The sequence below is a fragment of the Nyctereutes procyonoides genome, unplaced genomic scaffold (genome assembly GCF_905146905.1).
Source record: "Nyctereutes procyonoides isolate TBG_1078 unplaced genomic scaffold, NYPRO_anot_genome, whole genome shotgun sequence".
NCBI lineage: Eukaryota > Metazoa > Chordata > Mammalia > Carnivora > Canidae > Nyctereutes > Nyctereutes procyonoides.
Genome location: NW_026575044.1, coordinates 48,923,334 through 48,945,185, shown reverse-complemented (window position 1 = coordinate 48,945,185; position 21,852 = coordinate 48,923,334). Strand labels below are relative to the sequence as shown.

The window sequence follows — 21,852 nt, the reverse complement described above, 5'->3', positions numbered from 1 at the left end:
GCGTCAAGAATTTACACAACGATTTTTCAAAATTCATACACTGAAATAATGGTTAGTTTTTCATTTTTTAAGTAACGGTTAAAGGACCATATAGAAGAGTGAAGTCATACTGTTCTCCAGCCTTGCTTACAGAAACCATTTCTATAAATCCTACAGCCTCCTTTAATACATTAATAGATTGTTTAGTAATGTTTCTATTGATTTTGTTCAGGAATTGAGATTGTTAATGGGCAGCAGTTTGTTTCCCTACACTTCTTTGGGAGGTAAAGGCAAGAAAGAAGTCTGAATATTTAAGATCAAATATTTTCACAAAGAAACAGAAGTACAGCCTTTAGAAAGGGATCAAAGGCATCATTTAATTAATTAACACATGAATTTTTTGTGGAGACAATACTGGACTTGGACCAGGGTAGAAGTCATTCCCTCTCCTTCTAAATCACAATGGTTAAAAGTATGGGTTCCAGGACCAGAGCATCAGGATGGAACTCCTGGCCTGTCACAGTTGTGTAAACCACTGTGTAAACCTGTCTGCCCCAGCACATAATGAAGAACAGTACCCACTTCACAGGCTCTGAGCGAGGACATAAATACCTGGCACATACTCTCAAGTACCTTGAAAACCAGCTCATACTTCAGACACAGATGACAGGCAGAATCAATTTCTTAGCTGGGTAAAGATAATCACATGGGGTACCAGCAAAGTGGCCACTAAAACTCCCATAAAATTTCTCACATCATCTCTGCAGATAGCTCACATTTATTTACAAAGCATTTGCTGGCGCTTTACAATCCTAACTCTTACAAAGATAGCTCTTGTATTGAGAAATACCTAAAGATGACTCCTGCAACTTCTTAAGAGAAGGGGAGTGGGGAAGGGCAGAGGGAGAGAATCTTAAGCAGGCTTCATGTCCAGCACTGGATCTTACAACCCTGAGGCTATGACCTGAGCCCAATCAAGAGTTGGACAGTTATGCAACTGAGCCTGCAGACACCTCTGCAACTTATTTAAGATTGATATACAAAGAATCCTGAAAATACGATTTCCCTATATTTTAAAGACTTAAGTCTTAAACATATTTGCATCTGACTTTAGCATTTAAAAGCCTATGAAACAGCTGTCTGGCTGCAGATTAAAATGATGGAGCTTAACACAAATGACCATGCCAGGTCTCCACTCCAGACCAATTAAGTCAGTTATCTCTGGAGGTACTTGTTCAAGCATCAGGATCTTTTTTTAAGCTCTTTACATGAGTTAATATATTATTGCAATTAAACACTAATGCTAAAATCAGAATAGTTATCTTAATAGTTCCCTGCACCTTCTTTCAAGATGGGAGTTATATACCTCTTACACTATTGGTGGGAATGCGAACTGCTACAGCCACTCTGGAGGTTCTTCAAAGTTAAAAACAGAACAATGCTACAACCCAGCAACTGGAGTAGGTGTTCGCCCAAATAATACAAAAATACAGATTCAAAGGAGTACATGTACCCAGATGTTTATAGCATTATCAACAATAGCCCAAACTATGGAAAGAGCCCAAACGTCCACTGACTGATGAACAGATTTGGTGTGTGTGTGTGTGTGTGTGTACAGACATCATATACATATAACAGAAGATTACTCAGCCACCAAGAACGAAATCTTGCATTTGCAATGATGTCAATGGAGCTAAAGTGTATTGTGTTAAGCAAAGTAAGAGAAAGACAAATACTATGATTTCACTCGTGGAATTTAAGAAATAAAAGAGGTGAACATATGGGAAGGGAGGAAAAGGAAAAAAAAAGGAGAGGGAGGCAAACTCTAAGAGACTCTCAATGATAGCAAACAGAGGGTTGATGGAGGGAGGGAGGTGAGGAATGAGCTAAATGGGTGATGGGCATTAAAGGTTACTTGTTATGATGAGCCCTGGGTGTTGTGTATATGTAAGTGACAAATCACTAATTCTTCTACTGAATATTATCCTATATGTTAACTAGAATCTAAATAAAAATTTGAAAAAAAAAAAGATGGGTGCTATAAAAAGGAACAACTGGAAAACAAGAAACAGAGTACTAAAACAAAAGAAATGAGGTAATCAGGAGGATGTGCCTAATTAGCAGGGGAACTACCTGACCAATCAAGCTGTTAAACGTAAAACATTCATAACCTTATGGTCAAGAAAGGGACTGTAAACATAAAGCAATTTTGTAACCACTTCTACTTGGTTTTCGAAATACCAGAGAAAAGATTAAGTGAAAACACAGGATACAAAATTATATGTACAATTATGCTTAAAATGCATTAATATTATAAGGAAATAAATCAAATGTCATACATATTGATGCTGCTGGATGGCATGATTTGGCATTACTTTTTATCTTTTTATTTTTATAATTTGCTTTCCAAATTCCCTGAAATGAACATATTATTTCTACAATCAGAAACTGTAGGAAGATGAAATTTCCTTTCCCTTAAGGATGAATGTTCAAACTTCCTCACACCAATGCCCATCAGGCTGAGAACTGCCAAGAGGCCACTGTTCCTGCACTGAATTCTCCAGAACCATGGCTTCTAACAACACTCTGCCATCAAATGTGGAACTCAAAACCCAGCTGTGCGCATTTCACACTAAAAAGTACTCTACCTCCAGGTCACTAAGCAAAAGACTACCTTGCCATCAGAACTCAGGTCCTGCCTGCTAAGTGACCGATTATTTCTATTTAACATAAACATACAAACCATCATAATTTACTGAAATTAAATTCCTTTTTGTTTCTTGGAAAGGAAAATGACACTTCACCACATTTTTAAAGTTTCTTTATTCACATGATAGTCTGATTTCCTTTGAAAGCTAGAAAATAAAGATCATTTATTTACCTTATTTTGTTTTTCCATATGGTAAACACTGATCTTTCCCTAACTCTCATAAAGGTGAACTTTTAAAAATCTATGCACATACCAAAATCACTGAATAGGAATGTGCAAAGCTGTAGGAAAACTATCACTTGAAAAGTGGCAGATCACAATTTGGGGATACACCCTATTAAGAATTTTTTTATCTTACCGATGATAATCTAGTTTTCGAAGTGGTGTATTTTGAATGATTAAAAACCAAAAAGAATCCCCACAGCAGAGAATCTCAATTTTAGGAGAAATTCTGAGCGAAGATATTTGAAGAAGAAAGTAAAAATAGTTTCTCTTTGACCAGAACTTTTCAATTTGATACATATTTTTTTCCAAGTGTCACTTCTTTTTCTTTTTGTAAAGGTTAACAAACCACACACTCAGAATACAATTCTTAAATGTGTTTCTTGTAAATACAAGAATGGGCAAAGTTAAGGTACATTAGTTATAGAAAGAATGAAATAAGGTACTTCATTTAGCGTCACATGTGAACTTAAGGCCTTAGTTACTTGTGATTTCAGTATTAGCAACAGTGTATTTCCCTCATGCTTACATACACAAGTAAGCAGGCAGACAAAGTAAAAATTTCTAAACATGTAAGGAATGAAGACAAACAATTTAATCTATATATTATCAATTAATACAGTTGGACTCTTTCAAAGTAACCGTTGGTAGTAAAATAATCTGATCACATTTGATACAGCAATTAAAAGAATAGAAAGTAGGTCTCCTATACAATCAGAGCATCTCCCAACACGTAAAGCAGTTAGTTAAAAAGCCCATGTATACTTTATTTTGCAGATACTGCCCAGACTACAATCTACCCCAAAACCAACATTTGCATAATGCATTTTATAAAATGCCTATCTAAAAATACATTGTATTTCATAATATTTATTACCAATATGGGGTGGGGAGAGAGACTTCTAACCTAAATACTAAAACCAAACATACATGAGACTATTCAACAGCAGCCTGCAATACAATCTTAGGATATGAAATTTCACATACATTTATTAAATAGCATCTTATGCTCATAATTTCAGTCATTTCAAATTAGGTCAAATTTTTTTTCTACAAAGTTTTCAGAAAAGACACTAAAGCTAGAGTCAGGAGAGCAGATATATTAGTTCCAGCTCTGCCTCTACCTACCTGTGAGACACAAGTTCCCTTAGTTCTTGGAAAGGCCTCAGATTCCTCAACTATAAAACAAAGGGGCTGAATTAAATGAGTTCTAAGGAGCATTCCCATAAAACGGGATTTTGCTAAATTTTTGAGAACTAAAATTTTTTTTTTTAACTGTAGCTATGAAAGATCAAGCTTGATACTTATCACCAATAATGCTGATTATATAGAGAGCTTTAAGCCAAGGAATTACTGATTCTTCATTTATGGGACAAAATGCAAGACATTTTTTTCAGCATGCTTTCCCAGTTATCAGAAAGGGAGGGAAATTTTACAATGACTGTAAAACGTTGGAACAACAGTGGAAACATTACCTGTAGTAGCATGCTAGTAATGGATAGGCATTACTTGTTTTTAATAACTTTTGCACACAAGCAAGAGGTTTTATAAGATACCATAGAGCACAATGACACAATACATGTGATCTGACAAAATCAAAACATACTCAAAATGAAAAGGCAACCAAAATACTTTAGGGAATATTTCACTCGATTATAATGTATACAGAGACCTGGGCCTAACATACTTCACTGCACCACATCAAGTCTCAAGGACTAGTTTCCCTTTCAGAAAGAAGTGCATCTTTTACAAAACTAACACCTATTTTCAGGAATCAAGAGTCACTTTTATTAGACTGCACTCACTAGAAAAACTGAATAAATTGTCTCTGGTTCCAAACTTTTCTATGCTAGTACAAGTAAAATAAATGAAGACACAAGATTAACTGTAAGAAAGGATCAGACCTAAAATTCATATTTATACTGAAAATGTGTTTCACATTAACAGGTAGAGATTTGCAAAGGATAAAGTCATTTTCCAAAAAGAAAATTCCCAAGGCTTGCTTAGTAATTCCAAATTTCCATTATAGAAATTTACTTTGAATGTCAGACTGGACAGGAAACACACCTACTTTTAACTATTATTATGAGATGTTTTAAAATAGAGGAGTTATTAGGCTGGTTAAAAAGCACTGGACTAGAACCAAGGAGAATTAGTCTTCCTTGAGAAGTTACTAGAAGAACCTGTTAAGAATGGGTAAAACAAATGCAACAGAGCGTACAAGGCATACATATAAACAGACTAAAATTATAGTCTCTTTATTCTCATGGGATTTCTTTATATAATCTTGAAGACAAACTGTGATCTTCCAAATTACCAAAAGTAGCCTGAAATGTTATCAATCCCTTTCCTTAATAGAATGAGGACTTTTAACTACAAATACTGTAACATCTGAAAGGGTTTCAATGCAAGATAAAATTATGCATCATAAGTTTCAAATTACCATGGACTTTGTGTATCCCCGCCTAATGACACGACACACAAACAAGCTATCGAGCAAGATCTGTTAACAGTTTTATTTTTTATGTTAAATACCATGGTACCATGGGACAGGATTGTAAGGATGAAAAACTCAGTCAACAACTGCCTCACAAGGGATAAGAAAAATTCTGCCATGATATTAGCAAAGGTAAAGGAGAAAATTTACACTGTAAGAGGCACCATTTCCCCACAGAATACCTCTTGGCATTTCCTGAATGAGTGGGATTAGCAATCTAAATAAATCATATTTCAAGAGGTAACAGCAACAGATAAAATTTAAAGGGATTATTAAAATAACATTTACAAGACTCTGAACAATTCTTGAACTCTTATTAAAACCACAAAGAAAGAACAATTCTTTATTTATGAATTTCATAAAGGACTGAATGTGCAACTGACATCTGCTAGTGATGATCTGGTAATATACAATTTGTCCAGGAGCCGAACAGTTTGTTTTATTGTGTTTTCTAACCGTAAGAGATCATTAAAGGCAAAGCCTATATGACGCTGTACACAAAAAAAAAAAAAAAAAAAAAAAAAAGTCACCGTGGGCCATACTACCAATGAAATGGTAGGTAAACAAATCTTTTTCTGGTCAAGAGAAAAAAAAAAAAAAATAGCACTCTGCATGCTTTACTCTACAAGATGAACTTCCCTAGAAAGAACCCGATGAAAATGGCTGCAATTACGACAAGAAGGGAAGGAAGAGGACTGGCGACATTATCTCTGAAGGATGCAGCTGAGGTTGATCCAGGTTTATCCGAATGTGCTACCTTTCTGAGCCTTAAGCCTTCATCCTGAAAAAAATATATGCACAAAGAGGTTTTAAAAACAAATACGCATACAGTAAAACTGCCAAGCTACAGATCTACAGCCAGAAAGCAGATTAGTGTGCATGTGGCTGAGATGGGATCAAGGATTAACTGCTAACCAGCATTAAGACAACCTTCTAGGGTGATGGAAACATCCTAACACTGGAGTCTTGTAATGGTGGCATAACTCTGTAAATTTGCTAAAAATGACTGAATCGTACACTCACAGTGGGCATCTTAATGGAATATAAATGACTCCTCAATAATGTCGATTTTAAAAACTAGAGCTGAAAAATTTACTCCTAAAAAACTGAAAAATCAGGTATAACTATATTTATACAACAGGAAAAAAACTTAACTAAAATATGTTAATAAAAGTGCATGCACTTTTTCCATGGTGGCCCGCAATATTTTTATACTGGTTACCAAAGACCACCACGAACAAAGCTGTGGTCTGACAGGTTTGACACACTGCAGCCAGGGCACCCACACAGCAGAGGCACTGGGAGTAGCTGGCCAAAGGAAAAGACAGGCATTTTATAGGATTTGCAGGAAGGGGGAATTTCAGGATAAAATTTAAACAGCAAGTGTTTCATTAAGCTCAAAGCAGAAGGTCTATGTGTAGAAGGGTCAGCACTGAGTCTTGACCGCAAAGGAAACACCAAATCCTGCTTCCTCGGAAACGACAAACTACAGCAGCTATGGAATGTTATATACAGAACCCACCTACCCCCCCCCCCCACTGGAGGCATGCCCCTAGACTGGAAAGGATGGCTGCTTCTGTGTGTCAAAGCGACTCAGATCCTCTAGATAAGATGGGCTGCTTGGTTCTTACTGGTATGATTCCACATAGCAAAGTTTTGGACAGTATGATTTTAGAGAACAAGGTTTCTCCGTAAGAAAGCAGTAATCACTCAAAATAGGAAGTTGTTAAGACACTTTACCAGCCACTGTGTGACCCTGGGAAAAATACTGATACCTGTTACCTAGGCAACTGGCTTTATCTGTGTCCATCATCCCAACCAGATGAGTGACAGGACAGACTGCTACTTCCTTACTTAGTGCAAGCTCATTTTTATTTTCTCACTTTGATTCCTCTAACATGCTCCAGAACACCAAATGAAAAAGTCCACCTCAGGTCATACTGTTTTATTTGCAATTACTACATTCTCTGAGGGTTTGTAGGGTTTTTTAGTCTTTGTTCATTAGTCCTGCATGAAGAGAACACAGATTCTCAATCCCATCAAGAACTTTAAAAAACCCTCCTAGTGATTCTGATTTACTAGGTCTGGGGAGGACCTGGTATTTTTTAAAAGCTCACTAGGAGACTGAGATGCACAGCCTGGCTTAAGAACGACAGGACTAGAGGAATAAAAAGAACATATTACGATGGGCCTAATGTATGAAATGTTATTAAAGGGCCTGAAACGGATTCTATAAGCCAGTGATCTTCAAGGTTCTTTTATCTTTTAAACAGCAGAACACTTTTGCAAATAACATCTCCTACAAACAGCCAATGAAGGGGAGAGACCAGCATCCAAATCTCATCTCCCTCCCTGTGCACTCTTCCCACCCCTGCCCTACTTATGTCATTCCTACCATTTCCACTTCTACTCTCCTCTTTGCCAAGAGACAAACTGGCTTTTTGAACAAAAAAGGTACGGAGCATGCTAAGGAGCACACCTTTCATCAAAGAACAGAACTATGTCATGAAGTCATGACAGATAAAGTTAAGAGTAACAACAACATCCTTAAAAATCTATGATGTGTGGATAGGTGTGAAATCAAACTAATTTTTCCACTATCCTAAGAGGCGCTGGGGCCCCTGAGGAGTACTGTGAAAAAGAAAGAGACAATTATTTCAGCACAGATCAATCCAAGATACTGTGCCTCTGATTCACAGTATATACAGTTCCTGTATACATTAACAGATGAAAGAATCAAATGTAAATTAAGTCACTTAATTTAGCTTATTTACTTATGTACATTCTTGTATCATCTACTTTGATACAAAACGTTCCAAAGCCTAAAATGGCAATTTAAAGGTATTCACATCTTGAAATAAGGTACTACTTGTCAAAGGCAAATTATTAATACACTCTGCATATATTCAAATTAGTTCTCATTCACCCGTTCATCCATTTATTCATTCGAATATATGAATGACTACTATATGCATGTGCTATGAATGCAAAGATGAATGAACACAGGTCCTTGCTCCCAAAGAGCTAGCGCCCACTGGAGGGAGAAAAACCTTTAAGAAACAGGTACAGCAAGATGAGGAAGGTTTCATGGAAACAAAGGAGATAGCATTCCAAAACCATACTTCTTTGCTTCTGGGAGGAGAGATTCCTAGAAAAAGTTACACTGAAAAGATGACAAGAACCAAGTACCAAGAGAGAACCATGCATGCGTGAATGTGCTTATAAGGGTAGGAATGTGATTTCAGGGTGATCCAATCAGAAGAAAGAATTCAAGCTAAAGCAAAAAAGAGATCACTGATAGAGAGGCATCTTCAGGGTACTGTAGTCCAACACTGTCCAATATAAATATAAGCTTCAAATGTGAGCCACCTACGTACTTTTAAATTTCTGACAGCACATTAAAACGGTAAAAAGAAAATAATAAAATTAATTTTAATAATAAAACTCAATCCAATATAACCAAAATATTATTTCAGTACGTAACAATACAAAAAAAAAGATTTTTTTTTTTTTTTTGGTACTAAGTCTAAGAAATCAATGAGTATCTTATACTCACAACACATCTCACTTCAAACTAACCACATTGCAAGTGCTCAACAGCCACATACATCCCTACTATATACGGGACAGCACCATTTCAAGCAATTCATATGACCAGGGCATCAAATGTGAAGAATGTTACAAACAAGAGAGGAAGCCAGCAATACCACAGGCCAGATCACAAATAACTAGGGCACCTACTAGGAAAGGAACTTGCAGGCAATGAGAAGCCTTGGTAAAACTATGAAAAGAGGCAAGAGTGGGGAGCAAAGGCTAAGACATAATCAAATTGGGGAAAAAGAGAAAGAACTGACCAAGGATAAATTTAAAAACTGATGGATAACGTGGCCTAATAATATTCACATATCCTAAGCTTTCATTTAAATTAACTTATTTTCAAAAACAACTTACTCTCAGATGTCGGTTTTCTTCTGATAGTTTCATCATTTCTCCCTGAAGTCTTTTACATTCTTCCATGAGTTTCCTTGTTTCAGTATCGTTGAGTGAAACACTATGTGGTTTTGGCATGGGTCCATCTTGCTTAGAGGCATTCAGTGGAACAGTTTTGCTAGGTTCCAGATCATTCTGTATTATAAAGATAGTGACACTTTTTTAACTGACCAAAAACTCCTTACAGATTTTTAACAAATACAAATTGAAACTCCATACCTTTTCCAAAAAAAAAAAATCACTTAAATGGAAATTTTTAAGGTTGTGATTTAATCAGAATTTTTTAAAATACCAAAGGTTACAGTCATTCATGAACAATTTTAGAAGTAAATGAATAAAGGTCAGCAGTAACAGAAGTCAAAATAAGCAGCCCACTCCCTCCTCTACTCCCAAAACCCTTCACACTTACCTCCACCACAGCACCTTTATCATATATCATAATAACGTATTTTTGATGTTCCTTCCTATAATACTTCAAAGATTGGGAGAGCAAGAGTCATTTCTTTTTGTATTTACCCCTAAACCCAGCACTCTGGCCAAGAGTAGTTATTCAATGTAAGTATGCTGAATGACTGACGCCAACCAAAATCCAAATATGAAGCTCATTTTCGGTACTCTGATTCTGCAATTCAAATGAGATTCTGAGGGGTAGGTGTAATATTATCATAATAATTCCAATGAAATAAGGAGACCACCTAAGAAAAACACTTAAAGAAAACCTAACTTCTATTAGTGGGAAAAAATAACAAGGATATAAACACAGAAGGGGAGATAATGAACACAAACTATATCATGGTTTAAAAAAAGGAGGAGAGAAGGGAGTTAATCCCATGCTCTTAAACTCAAACATAAATTAATTCTTTCAAATTATTACTGACACTGCACACTTTAATTAATGAAATTCAATATGGAATCATAGTAGTACTTAAGACACTTTTAAAACTATAAGCTCTAAAACTGTGATTCTTACCAACACTCATCCAATATAGACAAATATCTAGAGCAGTGCCTAAGTGTCCCAGGGCCTGTGGTCTAAAGTTCTTCAATATCCTTTATCCTAATGTCATCTATACTATCACATACACCATTACAGTTTAGTGCAACAAGTCATCTTTTTAACTAAAATTTTACTTGCTAGAAATCTAATGTCAGATGTTTTTAAAAAGTGCCTTATTCAGATATAACTTCTAACAAAAACATTTCCAAAATCAACTTTATGAAATTCCACAATACTCAATAATAAGATTGAATTATAGATTGATTACACATCTACCACACCATCCCAAGTCCCAAATTTATATTAAGTTTATATTAGTTCAAGGGGCAAACTATTATTTCTTATGAAAGGAATGTGATTTGATCACTATGCCTAAACTCATGTAAAACCATATGTTAATATGCCTACACTCATGTAAAACCAATAATGTTATAGTAAGGTTCTAATGTACACTATGTATTTGACTGTTAACATGAAGATTTTTCCATTTTTCTTCAGAAGCTTCTCAGCTGTGAAGGGTTTTTAAGAAACCTAACTTCCGATTTCATCCTCTTTTTACAATACAAAAAGAGTTTCCCTCTTGCTAGCTTTCTTCTTCTTCACCCTATCTTCCCTGTCCCGACCAAGTCCATCTCTTTTAGTAAAAATCTGTTCCAGATATATATTGCTCTCCACCAATAATATTTCTTAATCCTTCTCTTAACAGTAATTAAAATTCATTTCAAAATGATTTTTAAAGTGTGCTCCAATTCTAACCCAGAAGAAGTCCAAATTGAGAAAAAAAGGGCAGCTCACTGCCTTCCTCTATAAAGATGAAAGCAACAGTCAACAATCTGGCAACTAAGGAATCTTCAGGTTCTGATTAAGAATTGGGAAAAAAATATACAAGAGAGTTGACTAAAAAATTAAGAAGAGATACATGAAGCCAACAAGTGAAGAGAAAAAAATTAAAGTGAGGAATCATCAAACTCTTCACAACTGGGTTTTTATTTTTAAATTAATTCTTGAAATTCCAGAAAATTTATAATTATGAGAGGGAGGGAGAGGAAACTACCAATCTCATCAATGCAACCCAACTATTATTTATGTATTATCTTTCAGCATTTTCTCCTATACACATTTTATAAAACCAGCATACACTGTAACACTTTTATCTTTATTTATATGTAAATCTTTTCATCATTTTAAGTGACACAATATTTCATTAAATACTCTGTGTCTAAGTACAATTACTTAAACAGCTCACTCTTTTTAAGACATTTGATGAGTAGCTTCCCACTCTTTGGAATTTTAAATAACATGTCAACGAGTATCTTCTTATGGTTGGCAAATCAGATTTTTCACTGAAATTTTTCTTAATGTTATTTTATCAGAGGAAAAGAAATGTCATAAACAATTTGTGGAGCACAAACGTAAAGGCTAGATGCAAAAGACACAGTGAGGCTTAAAAACACATTTCATCAGTGAGTCAAGTAAGACATGAAACAAGTTACTTGGGAGTATACTTCTGCCAAGTATTATTGAGGCCCCCTACAAACCAGTCAACATACCTAGCGAATGCAATCTAATCTGTGTATATTTAAAGTATAAGCATAAATAACCTAACTTAACTGGAGATTAAAAAGGGGGAATTAAGCAGAAGGACTGGTTCATATAGTAACCATGTGAAGAGCCTGTTGAAAACACTAAGGCTGCTTTGACTTTAAATATATACTCCCATTCAGGAGTTCCATTAGTGATGTTTAGCTCCAAGAAAACAGCTCATTCCTTGAGAGTTGCCTCAGACTAGTCCAGAAAGAGGAGACTAGTTGTTCTGAGAACCATGAAACAAGCAAACTAGAGGGATTCAACATGCTGTGACTCTTAGGAAACTGATAAATAGTAACATTATATTAACATTATATATAATACTGCAACTAGAATAAAAGGGAAGGTCAAGGCCATGATATCAATTAAGTCAAGAAAATATGCCACATCTTGTAAATATTCCACTACTTTATATTATTTACCCTAACTGCAATAATCCCTTTCCATCCATGAGATGAACTTACTTCTGTATTCCTTTTTAATAACCTTCAGAATTTCAATTCCAACATTCTAAATTAACCCTATTAGGGATAATTAGAAAAAAAGAGCAAGGGATTGGGAACAAAAGGGGCAAGGCAAAGTATTAAGGCAAATCAAGTTTTTCTGCAAATAAAGGCTTGAGAAGGACAAATTTTGAGCTAAACAATGTATATATGAAGCTACATTCCTGTGACTATTATGAGTAAGGGATGTAAATGAATATAAAATGGGAGGGGGAGGGAAATCTGGCAGACTCAGTGGAGAATACAACTCTTCGATCTTAGGGTTGTGAGATCAAGCCCCACACTGGATGTAGAGATTATTTAGAAATAAAATCTTCCAAGAAAATTATTTAATGTCTATAAAGGGAATTAAGATTAAAACTAAGAGCTATGGCATAAAATTTTTAAAGGCATAATTAAGGCCTTGACCTGGGAAGAGATAATATTTGAAAAACAAGGTTACTGGAGACTTATTATCATCCTAAAAAATCAATTTACTATTTCTGTAGAATCATGATTCCCAGAAATAATTAAAATCACAAAATCAAAAAAGTATTAGACATTCAGATAAAGGATTAAATTTTTTTAAGCCTTAGTATACATACTCTTTGCAAAGCCAAAATCAAAGTATAAGCAACCTGTTCAAACTATGGGGTTCCTGAAGTTTCTAACAAGCAAAAAATGGTAAAAGGAATCATACAACAATCACAATAACAACCCAAAAGTCACCATTATCTTATTGACATGCTGTCACCTTGAGTGAATGTTAAGTACACATGTACACATGTATCTCTCTCTCTCTCTCTCTCTCTCACTCACACACACACACACACACACACACAAAGTTCAACTATGACCTAAGATCCTTAGAGTTTAACCACAAATTCTCCAACCTTGGGGCACTGTAAATAACTAACAATGGTTACCATTATTTGCATTTGATAATAAAACAAAATAATTTCATCTTTTTTTATTATATTAACAAATACTTGCCTGGAGATCAATGTTTGCCAGCTCCTACCTTTACTGCTGTATCTGCTAGTCTATTCAAATAAGCTCCTAAATCCTTTTTCAGAGAATGCTCCCAAAATCTCAATGACAGAAAAATTTATTCCAACTTCATAACAACGTTCATACTTATATTTGTCCTGCTCACTTCTGAGATTTTATTAAGTGTTCAACTTGTTTTTTTAGAATAGAGAATAGTTTCCGTGCATGATTTTTAAGTGATATGTGGTTCTACTGAAAATTTCAATTCTGTCTACTTCACATAATACACTCATAATACTATGTGCTAAGTAACTACATTAAGGTAACCAGTAACACTAGTAAACTCCTATAGCTGTTGGCTCCCTAAAACAAACCTTCTGCTTCTCCTGTTTGAACACATTGAGTCCCCTGGGGTCATTCTTCGTATTAAAACTGCCAGGTGTTGGAACTGTGTTGTTGATGCTGCTCATTGAAGCGACAGCCGGAGCAGTCCCTGGTGGAGTTATACCCTGAGGTGGCATGGGAAACATATTCTCAGATTCGCATCAAACTGATTTCTCCTGCATGGTACTAGGAACAACTAACATAGAAATCATTAGGCTCTAAAATATTAACATTTTATTCAATAAAAGTGTATTATATAAAGGAGGTAACACTAATAACTATGTTAAAGCGGAAAGTACAAAAGTTTCTGTAGCTTTTTATATTATTTCCCAAAATTAGTTATGATCATTTTGAATTACGCTAATTAAATGTATAAATCTTATTAAATTCATGCTAGCCTCATGTTGTCCTAAAATGAACACCTTCTAATTTTGCAGTTCTTAAATTTTGTTGCTAATCAATGCTTGTCAATATCTGAAAAACAAGCACTTCATATTTTCTTACCTTTGTAAACATTCAACCTGAACAATTTTTAAGTTAAATGAATTCTTTCCTCGAGGTTCCAAAACTACAGTATTTTATAAACCTCTTTTGTACTCAACAACACCCACCCTAAAACAAACACACGCATAAGCATGCACACATACACACATGCCCCTCTCCCAAAACCAATAAACAAAGATGTATATAATATTCTAGTATGTCATTATCTCCATAGTTCTCTATTTTCTCAAATTCCTTTAATACAGGTGAAAATAGGATACCAAAAAGTTGAAACACACTCTGAAACAATACTTAGTGATATTTGGGTCACTCACTGTACACAACTGTGAGAACCCCATCTCAATAAATAATGCACTGTCCCTAAGTTCTCTGTCTCAACACAAAACAATGTATATTTAATCATAAAATGTTTTTGTATACGTAAGATCACTGAAATTTCTTGTTCTTGACAACCCATCAGTCTTCATTAAGATAAACTGATATTTTTTTCCTAGAAAATATGTCATTAACATGTTAAATGGAGGGCATAAATGAAATGCGATACATTAAAGAAATGTAGAAAATTTCAAGTAGAACTGGCAGCCTCAAAATAAACTGAAATTTTTTTTAACTGAACACAAAGAACAGGTGATAAAACATCATAAAATAACAAGCTCATTAAAACCACATTCAATCCTGAAAAAAAAAAAAGAACACTACCACTAAATAGATATAATACAGTTGATAATAACTAGAAAGAGCTAATAATTCCAAGAACCCAACCCTACAAAATATAACGTAGTCAACACTTTAGTATCATCTGCCTCCACCTATCAACAACCCAGGGAACATGCTGAATGGCACTTGTTTTACTAATGATGAGCACAATTCAAGACTCCATGAGCCATTAATTTACTGAAATATAGGGTGACCACAAATTTTAGTATGCTTAAGAACAGTATTAGTTAATGCTTGTTTCCTGAAATAATTATTAATAGTACCTTCATTTGTAAAATAAAAGGGTTTCTGGAATCCTAGGTCACTCCATCTAAGATGCAAATCAAATAATTATTTCCCCAAAAACTGCCCACTCTAACAATCGTTCAAAGTAAATTGTTTTGCCAAAAAAAAATCATTTCTTTAGATTATAAAAATTTTAAAAACAAGAACTCAACCACTCTACTTCTAAAGCTGGTACCTTTTTTTTTTACCCTAGAAGACAACAACAAAATTTCAATCATTTGTTTATATATTCAGTATCAAGGTCCTGAAAAACCTAAAGACATCAACAAAATAATAACATATTCTTTTCCACTGTTCTTAAGAACATATAAATGCCTAAAAACTAACAGCATACCTAAAAAGATCCAGATCCTCAAAAAGTATGATACACTTAGTTAATGTAATTAAATTAAACACCTATCTACTTCTTTTTGGGGCAAGATGGGTGAGGAGAACCTGGGGAGCAAGAGTGAGAGAACAGGATGGGGTGGTTTACTTAAATAAGATATACTGAATCAACACCATAAAGTTTAAGACCTCCTTATCTACACCAACTTCAAGAAGAAAGCATCGAGAACTCTGAAACCTGTCTTCTGCTTTGAATACTAACCAAATTCTTCTAAGTTGACTACTAAAGATCAGAAATTCTAGTGATCGACTCTTTTTTTTTTAAGATTTTATTTATTTATTCATGGGGGGGGGTGGCATAGAGACACAGGCAGAGGGAAAAGCAGGCTCCATGCAGGGAAAATATTCCATGTTCATGGATTGAAAGAATTAATATTGTGAAAATGTCAATGCTACCTAGGGCAATTTACACATTTAATGCAATCCCTATCAAAATACCATGGACTTTCTTCAGAGAGTTGGAACAAATCATCTTGAGATTTGTATGGAATCAGAAAAGACCCCCAATAGCCAGGGGAATATTAAAAAAGAAAACCATAGCTGGGGGCATCACAATGCCAGATTTCAGGTTGTACTACAAAGCTGTGGTCATCAAGACAGTGTGGTACTGGCACAAAAGCAGACCCATAGATCAATGGAACAGACAGAATAGAGAATCCAGAAGTGGACCCTCAACTTTATGGTCAACTAATATTCGACAAAGGAGGAAAGACTATCCCCTGGAAAAAGGACAGTCTCTTCAATAAATGGTGCTGGGAAAATTGGACATCCACATGCAGAAGAATGAAACTGAACCATTCTCTTACACCATACACAAAGATAAACTCAAAATGGATGAAAGATCTAAATGTGAGACACGATTCCATCAAAATCCTAGAGGAGAACACAGGCAACACCCTTTTTGAACTTGGCCACATTAACTTCTTGCAAGATACATCCGTGAAGGCAAGAGAAACAAAAGCAAAAATGACGGACACCGAGGCTCCTTCCATAGTTTGGCTATTGTGGACATTGCTACTATAGGGGTGGGGGTGACTGGGTGACGGGCACTGAGGTGGGCACTTGACAGGATGAGCACTGGGTGTTATACTATCTATATGTTGGCAAATTGAACACCAATAAAAAATAAATTTATAAAAAGCAAAAATGAACTATTGGGACTTCAAAATAAGAAGCTTCTTCAAAATAAGAAGCTTTTGCACAGCAAAAGAAACAGTCAACAAAACTAAAAGACAACCTACAGAATGGGAGAGGATATTTGCAAATGACATATCAGATAAAGGGCTAGTATCCAAGATCTGTAAAGAACTTATTAAACTCAACACCAAAGAAACAAACAATCCAATCATGAAATGGGCAAAAGACATGAAGAGAAATCTCACAGAGGAAGACATAGACATGGCCATCACGCACATGAGAAAATGCTCCGCATCACTTGCCATCAGGGAAATACAAAACCACAATGAGATACCACCTCACACCAGTGAGAATGGGGAAAATTAACAAGGCAGGAAACCACAAATGTTGGAGAGGATGTGAAGAAAGGGGAACCCTCTTGCACTGTTGGTGGCAATGTGAACTGGTGCAGCCACTCTGGAAAACTGTGTGGAGGTTCCTCAAAGAGTTAAAAATAGATCTGCCCTACGACCCAGCAACTGCACTGCTGAGGATTTACCCCAAAGATAGAGATGCAGTGAAACACCAGGACACCCGCACCCCGATGTTTCTAGCAGCCATGTCCACAATAGCCAAACTGTGGAAGGAGCCTCGGTGTCCATCGAAAGATGAATGGATAAAGAAGATGTGGTTTATGTATACAATGGAATATTCCTCAGCCATTAGAAACGACAAATACCCACCATTTGCTTCAATGTGGATGGAACTGGAGGGTACTATGCTGAGTGAAAAAAATCAATCGGAGAAGGACGAACATTAGATGGTCTCATTCATTTGGAGAATATAAAAAATAGTGAAAGGGGAATAAAGGGGAAAGGAGAAAAAAATGAGTGGAAATATCAGAAAGGGAGACAGAACATGAGAGACTCCTAACTCTGGGAAACGAACAAGGGGTGGTGGAAGGGGAGGCGGGCGGAGGGTGGGGGTGACTGTGTGACGGGGCACTGAGGTGGGCACTTGATGGGATGAGCACTGGGTGTTATATGTTGGCAAATTGAACTCCAATAAAAATTTTTTTTTTAAATCTGTATGTCAGAATTCAGCTCCCTATAGAATTTTATCAGTTTATTTGTAGTAAACGAACAAACTATCTAAGCATAACACCATTCCATAAAATTTTAATTTCCTAACAGGCAACCTTCACACTAAGCTGAAAATATACAGAAAAAGGATGTTAAGTAATTTTGGAACTTTATCTATGGATCCTAGAAAGAAACCAAAATGTCAAAGATACTAAGGTTTATAAACAGTTTTATCAACTTCATCTGTAGACCGTACTGAACTGGAAATGGCAAAATACAATTACCAATAGGGTATTATTACCATATTAATAAAAGTACTATAAATATGTACTATATGTTTTTATGTATTTTTATTTATGTATATTTACAAATACGTATGTATTTACATATATAAAAGGTTTTATCTTTGTTAAGGATAGTTATTATAGTAAATAAACAAAAACTTTATATTTTGTACCCTAATAAACACTTCAGATTTGGATACTTTGAGACTTCCTATTTTCCACAAAAGATGAGAAGCAACATTAAACAGATGACAGAAAAAGTCACATATCAACTCTGACAGAACTGGGTGTGTGCCAGGCTGTACTCAATTTAAGTATATTTCTCAATGATGAAGATTTATTGTAGCCATCTGCAGATTAATGGCACAAGAATGCATTTAAGCAGTAATAACCAGTGTTTCCCAAAGCATATTTTACAGAACACCAGATATTCCACGAGAATTTAATTATACTACATTAAATACAGAAGAAATTCTGAGTTGAAATATATTTCCTTTATTCAGGGCCTTTAATATGCGTATTTGCAATGCATTTACGGGACACACAGTATACTTGTAGCATTTTTTCAAATTTATTTGACTACAGAACCCTTCCAACCCAATATACTTTGGGAAATACTGCCTTATAAAAACACAACTGTGTTTCAGCTCATCTTTTTAAAACATACATATTAAGCAACTAAAGGCACCCCTAGGCTGTAAATAGTATAGGTATAATTTTTTTGAACATTTGAATTACATGAATTTGAAATACTGATGTTAAAGTATTAAAAGTTTTATTATATGTGCACAACTTGAAATGTGAATTCCAAATACTTCAAAAATATCCATCAAAGAATCATAATGACATGGCTAGCGAGTCATCTAAGCCACTATATTGCAACAGCACTTCAGATGGTTCAATGGGTACCTGTCCATTCTTCACAGGGTCAGCGCTGGATTTTACACACTTTAAGTTATCCAACATCTTCAAGAACATAAACCCAACTATAAAATATAATCACTATCGTAAGAAATAAAAGGATACACATCATCCTATGTGCTGCTGACATGATTTTACCACTAAAATTTTATCATTTGAAGAAGTGTCTTCAAATGACAATCAGGTATCCATTCTAATTTTGGCAAAAAGAATGATCCCAGAGAAATTGTGACAAAACTAAAAATCACTGTTTTACACCAGCGCTCAGGCTATGGTCCTCAAATACCATCTCCTACTGAAAAACTCCAGAGGTTCTTGAAGAACTGAATGATTCCAGGTCTGGCCTGGAAATATCTTACCATATTAGATACCAAGAAAATTCCCAAAGACTACCACAGTAAAAAGATTCAGGAACCAACCTGAGGAGCCTATTCGTCACTATGAACACCAAAACTGGTAATAACTGAACGGGGTTGAAACTCAAATACGTTTTGAGTATATAACAATGTGAATGAGGGTAGAAAGAAAGGGAGGGAGATTGGTTGACTAGTCATATCCCAGGGATGTTTGTGACCAAGTCATTTTTTGAAAACTGTAACTAAAGAGAAAGGCATTTATCCTGCCTTTATAAATCCTACCACTGAATAAATAACCAGATGTTAGATGAGTCCAATTTCTAAGCAAATATTAAAACTAATAAAATGAAGTAAAATGACAAGATAACATTATGCAATCCTAAAATAATTAATGAATCTAAATTATACTTTCTCAATTTTGGCCTTATGGATGTTTTGGGCCAGATAATTCTTTATTGTGAGGGTTGTCTTGTGCACTGCCAGGGCTGAGCAGCATTCCTGGTCTCTACCAACTAGATGCCTTCAGGATCCCTCCCTCAAAGCTGTCACAACCAAAAATGCCTCCAGACATTGACAAATGTACCCTTAGGAGCAAAAATACCCTAGTTGAGAACCACTCACTCACACATTGCATACCAAAGGTCACTAACTTCACAAAAAAAAAAAAACAACCTGATATTATATATTGAGAGAATATATCACCACCCACAAAGCAGTCTTGTCTCTCCCTCACAAGTGAAAATAAATCAAAAACTTACCAAACCTCTAGACCCAACTTTAGGATATACCAGAACAAGAAAAGTTTTATGACACCACAAGGATGTAATCAGCAAAATCCAGTCTATAGGGAAAAGTCTATAGGACAAAGTTAGTCTCTTTAATAATTAATTGGGAGGGGGAAAAACCAGAGAGAATCTATGGATGAAAAGATTCAGGAAACATATAATACTACAAGCAGTATATGTGGACTTTATTCTGATCTCAGTTCAATCAAATTGAAAAAAAATTTTAAATGGCATTTGTGAGACAAATTCCAATCTGCCTGAATAGTTTGGTACTAACAATATTACAACAAGCTTTTAAAAGCTTGTTGGCGAGAATGTGGAGAAAAGGGAACCCTCTTACACTGCTGGTGGCAATGCAAGCTGGTGCAGCCACTCTGGAAAACAGTATGGAGGTTCCTCAAAATGTTAAAAATAGAACTACCCTATGATCCAGCAATTGCACTGCTACATATTTACCCCAAAGATACAAATGTAGTGATCCAAAGGGGCACCTGCACTCCAACGTTTATAGCAGCAATGTCCACAAAGCCAAACGTTGCAAGAGTCCAGATATCTATTGATATAATGAATAAAGATGTGGCATATATATATACATATATATATATACATATATATATATATATGTATATATATATTCATACACACACACACAATGGAATATTACTCAACCATCCAAATAAGTGAAATCTTTCCATTTGCAATGACATGGATGGAACTAGATAGAGGGTATTATGCTAAGCGAAATAAGTCAATCAGAAAAAAAACAATTTTTATATGATTTCACTCCTATGTGGAATTTAAGAAACAAAACAGAGGAATATAGAAGGGAGAGGAAAATAAGACAAAATCAGAGAGGTAGACAAACCAAGAGAGACTCTTTTTTTTTTATTTTTATTTTTTTAATATTTCTTTTTTTTTTAATTTTTATTTATTTATTTATGATAGTCACAGAGAGAGAGAGAGGCAGAGACATAGGCAGAGGGAGAAGCAGGCTCCATGCACCGGGAGCCCGACGTGGGATTCGATCCCGGGTCTCCAGGATCGCACCCTGGGCCAAAGGCAGGCGCTAAACCACTGCGCCACCCAGGGATCCCCCAAGAGAGACTCTTAATCATAGGAGACAAACTAAGGGTCGCTGGAGAGGAGTGGAGGAGAGTGGGTAATGGGCATTAAGGAGGGTGCTTGATGTAATGAGCATGAGTGTTATACAACTGATGAATCACTGAACTCTACCTCTGAAACTGATAATACACTCTATGTTAGTTGAATGTAAATTAAAAAATAAACTAAAATAAAAGCTTAATGACAGTATTGTCATTAAATTCTTTTTTCCTTTTTTCAAAGTTCTTCTCTTTGAGTGGTATATAACAAAACAGTTCCAGATAAAATTATATTACATCTGGGATTTGCCTTAAAACAGTATGTGGGAAGTTCTTCCAAATAAAATGTTTTAAAAATCATTATCCTTAACAGTTACTCCTTACCATTTAATTAGGTAGTAACTGCACCACAAGCCCCTATAGTTCAATTAGCAGAAATATATTCTTTAGCTAGTTCACCTAGGCTCAGAATCAGAC

General features: G+C 35.3%; 1 protein-coding gene across 2 annotated transcripts in view; it reads right to left on the bottom strand.

Moving 5' to 3' along the window:
* Window positions 1-3,484: 3,484 nt before the first annotated feature.
* Window positions 3,485-21,852, bottom strand: part of VAPA (VAMP associated protein A) — a 50,816-nt gene continuing 32,448 nt past the window's right edge. Inside the window, exons 5-7 of one of the 2 annotated variants that reach the window (XM_055323609.1) lie at window positions 13,829-13,963; window positions 9,360-9,533; window positions 3,485-6,189 (exon numbers count right to left, since the gene is read on the bottom strand). In XM_055323609.1, coding sequence (XP_055179584.1) covers window positions 6,031-6,189; window positions 9,360-9,533; window positions 13,829-13,963 — 468 coding nt within the window. In that variant the 3' untranslated portion in view covers window positions 3,485-6,030. The remainder of the gene's footprint in view (window positions 6,190-9,359; window positions 9,534-13,828; window positions 13,964-21,852) is intronic. The other variant, XM_055323610.1, reaches the window with a different exon arrangement.